Source organism: Citrus clementina, unplaced genomic scaffold (genome assembly GCF_000493195.1).
Source record: "Citrus clementina cultivar Clemenules unplaced genomic scaffold, Citrus_clementina_v1.0 scaffold_9, whole genome shotgun sequence".
Classification (NCBI taxonomy): domain Eukaryota; kingdom Viridiplantae; phylum Streptophyta; class Magnoliopsida; order Sapindales; family Rutaceae; genus Citrus; species Citrus x clementina.
The window spans coordinates 3,422,532-3,429,240 of NW_006261964.1; the positions used below are offsets into that span (position 1 = coordinate 3,422,532).

At 34.1% G+C, this 6,709-nt stretch overlaps 1 protein-coding gene across 1 annotated transcript; it reads right to left on the reverse strand.

Moving 5' to 3' along the window:
• Positions 1–5,221, reverse strand: LOC18031498 (vacuole membrane protein KMS1). Its single transcript, XM_024180759.1, is given in 9 exon segments — positions 1–555; positions 649–825; positions 1,034–1,150; positions 1,699–1,713; positions 1,715–1,857; positions 3,271–3,570; positions 4,051–4,129; positions 4,446–4,657; positions 5,075–5,221. Coding segments are annotated over 9 exon segments (1,278 nt in total). The 5' UTR covers positions 5,133–5,221; the 3' UTR covers positions 1–378.
• Between the last annotated feature and the right edge of the window lie 1,488 nt (positions 5,222–6,709).

The following is a 6,709-nucleotide window of genomic DNA, read 5'->3' on the forward strand; positions in this document are numbered from 1 at the left end:
GAGGAGCAACAACGTGTCTTTCATTGCAAAAGAATAATAAGGTTTTAATTTTTTCAACAGTAGTTAATAATAACGCAATTTCCCGATTTCAGAAGCACTTAACAATGGGGAAAAATCTAGTCTAAATCATATGCTTTACCCCAACATAACACGGGATAAATAAACCCGTGTCCTTTTGTTAGCACCGTGATCCTCCTATTTCTATACAAGCTTCTGAATAAGGACTTGCTGAAGGATGCGATTTTCGGGTGACCGGTGGTGGCTGAATGACGTGAAGCCATCACTTTGAACCTCAATACCTACTTTATAACAACTAAAAGGAAAAGTAGAAAAAGACGATATAATGTCGAATGTATATCAAGGCACTCGGTGAAATGCCTAACTTGATTGTCTTGAAGCAGACGAATTGTTAGTCAATGCCGCTATCTCCTTATCCTGCTGTTTCTTCAGATATCTTTGAGCAGTATCAGTCACGATCTTTACGAAGAAGTTCATGAGCATAAGCCACACGATGGTGTTCCAGACTGAAGCAAACGAGAAATCCCACTTCTTCACCTGAGAAGGATTTAGAAGAAACAAATCAGTGCGAAAGAAGAAAACTGACCATGCACAAACTAGATGAATTCCTTCTGCAGCTTAAGGGTGTACCTTGATATGCGAGGAAGGCTGCTGGGGTTTCAGATACTTTGCTCTCATTGTATGAAGCTTAGCTACGAGGCTGGGCAAGACAGGAGCAAAACCGGGTACAAGGCTGAGCACCCAAATCAACTCATTCTCTATCCAGTCAAGCAGCTGATTGTTGCATACAGAGATGATAAAAACTGTCTGCAGAGAAGGAAAGGGGGAAAAAATGTTAGGGCTAGAAGATTAAAACTCATGACCAGTTTCTGACATAACCGGTGCAAAAAATTTGCCAAAGCGAACCAAACAGCAAATACAAAATAAAGGATCCATGGAGCAAGAGAACCAAAAGTTAATATTGACTCCCAACCAGTCCAAAACATGGAGACTATGAGAAAGAGGCATCACCAACCTGTATGTGAGTTTTAATAATTGCCTTTCCAATCAATGTAGCAAGAAAAAACTTCCAAAATGGAACCCCAAACTGTCCACACATAATGCCAGCAAGATCAAAGAGAGGATTTGGCACCTATAGGTGAAAGAAAGAAAAAAGAAAAAGACAATTAGTCAAGTCGAGAATTGCATATTATTGAAAACTAATGAAAAATTTGAATATTTCAAATGGACTTGAAAGCGAATTTATGGTGCACGCTGAATCACACTTCAACAAGCATAAAGATAAAATATCAAATGAAACATAAGTTTGAAAAAGAAAAGCAATTGTAATCTAAGGTAAACTTGGAAGATCTAAATATTTCAAATGACCTTCATTAGCCGATATCCCTTCAAATTTGTAATTTAGTGAAAGCAAGAGTTCAATCTAAAGCATATGATACTTTCAAGGCAAAATATAAAACATTGCAAAACTTCTGAATCTTTTTCTTATACCACTTTTCTTTCTTAATGGAAATTTTTACCTAAAACTGGGAAGTTGTTGGGATACACACACACACACACACACAGAGGAGAAATTAGAAAAAATGATACGAGAAATATCATTTATTGAAGAAACCTCATTAGAGCAAACTTCACATAAGTTAGTGACAGAAAATTTCATAGTTGGAAATCCAGACTAACCGAAGCAAGCACTAAAAATCGTCAGGAAGTTCAAGTGTTGGGAGTGTGTGAAGAACCAGCGTTTGATTTTTTTCAGTCGGGCAGCTACGACCCCATCACTCTCTGTTGACGAATCATCAAATTCATCCATTGCATCTAATCTGCTACCTGATATACTTGCTGCATATTTTGAGAAAATAATAAATTTGTGTTATGACAGCAATCTGAACTTGAAAAGCAAAACTAATAACACATCACCCTCATGCAATAGAAAGTAGAAACAAATATACAAGTCGAAACAAATATACTCGAACAATAACAAAGATTCTTATTTACTAAATACCAAATACATTGAAATTGAGACATAAACAATGATGCATGCACAATGCAGACAATGTGCACATCCTAGTTACCACATTCTCGCCTCTCATGTATTTACAAAAGCCTTACAAAATTAGCCCGATATTATGTAGGAAATTTTCTAGAAAGCAACATGGTAAGGAAGCTCTAATAAAGTCCTATTATCATCAAATCACAAATGAAGATCTCTCTCCAGATTCCTTGATGCCTTACAGATTTTTCAAGCAAACATTAAAATGTGAATTACCATAGAACAAAGTTATCATCCTTCAAAAATAACATCCCGACTTCACTATGCCTTGTTTCTTACTGACACAGGGAATAGAACATTGACATGATCTATAACTTCCTTGTGTTTATTCATGTAAATTTTTCAAGTTCGACATATAGCTCAAGAAATCATGTAAGATTATGGCAAACTGACAATAGCTTTACAGACATGATTACATGATTAGATAGATTAGGTAATTACATAGCCTTCTAATTAGATAGATCATTTTATGTTTAAGGATACATGACCAGACAACACCTGGGGTGTACAGAAGCCCAGACCCCAGATTTACTGAACCTCTGAATGTTAGCACAGAAGAAAAGCGCAGGATAAATCAATTTGTTCAATCCACTGTCAATTACTTTTTAAGATGTAACATTATGAGAAGTATTTAGCTTATGATATAATTGTTTATTGAATGATGAAGCTGTTCATTAGTCTAGTAAACAAAGAAAAACTTAACCATCCAAGTAAATTCATCTAAAATGGTAAATTTTCATTTTTCCTTCTTATCCCTTTCTTTTATCCCACAGGACATGCCTGTCGTATACACTGGGTGTGAATGTATACCAGCAATCCGAGTGCTATGTTTATGATTCAATTATCATAAGTAACCATGTAAAAAGGTCCATTCCAGGACTATGCTAAAGGAAATTATCAAACTTCAACTATACAAAATATTAAGCATAATAATTATGGGATTTAGTTTCACTTAGGCTCAGCTTTACAAGATACCAGAACTAATGGGAGTGAATTATCCTAGGCAAAGTCTGTGACACAAAGCAGAGTTAGAAGCCAGAGTATCACGTGGTAGAAAAGCATCTATCAGAATAACTTGATGCTGATGAGGTTGGAAGATATCTATTATAAGAAGATATTACTCTTCTCTTGAAAGTCGTCAATGGCTTGCTTTCAATAAGTTTCTTCTACTAATAGGTACAGCATATAACTTGGGAAAATACCTGCCCTTGAGATGAAATATGGAGGAAGCTCCCCTAGTGCAGTACCAACACCCCACAGAATAGCTTCAAGCTGAACCTGTGGCAATATGCTGCTAAGGGGAACCCGTGACCCTTCCGATGATGAGAATAATGGAGGTCCAAATTCATCACAATCCTTATCAAGCCATGACGGACCTCTTTTCAGCTGTATTGTATCATATGGAGCACTTTTCAAATCAACTCGGCCACATTGCATGGCCTTTATTGTGAACAGCGCAATGTGAGGGCCCAGATAAAGGACAAAAGTGTGCAAACCAGAACCTGAAATTATTAAAGAAAAAATATATAAATCACAACTTCAGTGCTATTCTCCTCTCTCTGTGACTAGCCAGAATTTATCAACAAAAGAATAGCTGAAGTAAGAATGTTTAATCAATTCTCTCCCCAAAAATAATAGGAACACAAGATCCACTGCTCCTAAGACATAAACGCCGACGCACACACTCGTAGATTCACAGTTTATTCAAAATAGACAGAAATGAGGAGTGCCAACTTAGAAATCTGCCTCTTCCAAATTTGACTAATTAAAAATATAACAGTTTGTCTGTATCCATCCTCTAATACAGCATATCTTAAATTTTTCGGACAACACAATTTAATAGTTAGTCAACAGGCAACTTCTGGACAACTTTTCTGTTTTTATTTTGTAAAATGTTACGACATTCAGAAAAAAAGGCCTCCAACTAAACATAAGCAATACTCTCCCAGAGACATAGATTGCAGCAGCATTAAAGTTCTCACCAAGACCAATTGAAGAGGCAACACCAAGGGCTACCCACCACAACCCAAACCGGAAATATTCTGAAAGTTCCTCTAAATGCTGCAAAAACAAGCCATTGAAAGAATTAACTGGTCAGAATCAAATCAACAGACCACTAAGAACAGGAAATGAAACAACCAATTCTAACAAAAGTTTGTTAAAAAAATCACCATCTGCATAATATACAGTGAAAAGAACTTACAAAAGTTAGTGAAGAGTTTACATTAACCAGCATAACCTTAACAACAAATATGGGTCATCTTAATTCACTTCAATCTACAAATTCCTCTATAAGATAGCAGTTATGGTACGTCGACAACAATGATACAGAAACATGACATCTCATTGCAGAAGTCTAATAAACAAACAAGACTACCTTTTCATGAGGGCCATCAATAGTTACAAGCAAAATTCCAAGTGCCGCCACCACAGTACAAGAAAGCATAAGCCATCCTCCTTTGGCCAAAAGATACAGCACCGATCGCTTAAGATATTGAATAACTCCCAAAATGAAAAGCTTTATTGTCTTAAAAGGTTGTGTGGTTAGTGTAAGGTTTTCTAATTCCTGTTGATGCTTCTCACGGAGGTCTGCCATAAAAACCATCTTATCAGCCAACATTAGGGTGCGTTTCAAAAATTGCAACCTTAGAACCAACACAAAACAGACTACTAATTATTTCATTCAAATCGGACTTAAGTAAATAAATTGATAAATAAAATTAAAGCGATTAGTCCAATCCAGAATTAACATTATACTAGCTCTAAAAAAATCTATATACACAAGCGACTATATACAAGTTTTCATTTTTATGAATATTTAAAAATTAATACTATATTTTTCAATTAAAAAATATTTACAAATTAATGTTGTGTATCGAACTCCCTTGGATTCTTCTAGATTACATTGAATTAAAAAATTTCTAAGAAATTAAAAATTTCAAATAACTCAGAATGAATGAAAATAATTGAAATTCAAAAAAAAAAAAAAAAGGAGAAGAAGCTTGCCTGAGATCGACATGGCCATATCTTGGGAAGACGACGTCGCTCCTTTACCAGACCCCATCACACAAAACTCATACTCTCTCTCTCTCTCTCTCTCTCTCTCTCTCTCTCTTTCTCTGTGTTTATCCTTAAAAGAATCAAAAAATTTTACTATTTTTATTTCTGTTTTATAAAAGCTGTCAAATATGAATTGATTAATTAATTGCTGGAATTTGAACCAAAAATTATTTGAATTAGGGAGCAAAAATTTCGCAGATCTAAGAAAGACAGAAGAAAAGTGATTACTCAGCTTGCGAGAAGAAGATCTCCTAATGGAAAGCTTTCTTCTTCTTTTTTAGTTTTTAATTTTCTCTGCAAGATAAGAGTTATAGATGGAGAGTCCTCCCTCGCAACCAGAAGCAACAACAAACCCAAATTAGACGTCTTCCCTTTTTTCTTTTTTTTTTTTTCATATTTTAACAAGGTAATAATATCTACGAAATCCCTAATTTGTAATACATTCTTTACGTAGGACAAATTTCTCCACTTATATCAAATTGGTCCACAATTTCTACCGAAATTACTAAACACCGATTATATATCTAACCCTCATTATTGGATTCGGTTCCAAATATGAATTCGGGCTTAATTTAGAATAAAAAACTTAGCATTACAATTTTTTTTTCCTCAAATCTCATCTATAAATTAACTAATTAACAAAAAAAAAATTATTCTTTCTCACAATCCATCCAAAAATTAACTAGTTAATATGTAAATAATTTTGTATTTAATAATTAATACAAAAAGAGATAGCAATTGACTAAAAATGAAAATTGTGGCTAGTGAAGAAGAAGAAGGAATTGGTACTAGTAGCAGAAAGAATAAGAAATTGGCAACGACAATAGCTAGAAAAAGAAGAAATTGACAATGATGGAAAGAAGAAAAGATGAGGAGGAGGCAGTGGGTGTTTTAAAGATAACTTTTTTTTTTCAAGATTACAGTGGATAGTGTGTGTGTAAAAATTTTTCAAATTTTTTATTTTAATCTTCTTTGTTAATTTAGTCAAGTTGACTACTTAGTTTTAGTTAAATCTAAATTGAAATATAACCCAATCAATTTTGAGTTTTGAACCTAATTGGTTTCAAAGTTCCAACTCAAACCGATCTAAAATCCAGAGTGAATTTCATGTTTGGTTTGCTTCAAGTCAATTCAATTTCAATCCATGATGCCCCATCAATGGTTTAAGGATAATTTCGACATTTAGTAAGCATATGGGACCTATCTATTATAAAAGAAAATGCTAATGTATTTATTTGAGAAAACATAAAATACAAGGTCTCGTACGTTAGTAACCCATTTTTATTCGAAATTAGGTTAATGGACGCAAAATTACTTTGCTACCCCTGCTCTTGTTTTTAGTGTAAATTCAAAACATTTTGTCAACTAGAAAGAAAATAGCACTGCTAGCATGTTTAGTGTCAAGAAACAAAAGAAAATAGGTGAGGAAAGGGGGAAAGTAGAAAGAAACGAAGGCAGAAAGATAAATTATATATTTAACTAAATAATGAAAATGAGATTAATTTTTTTTTCACTTATTTTTTCTTTTTTTTTTTCTATTCCTTCATTGCCTAGATTTTCTGGAGAAGATACGCTCCCCTA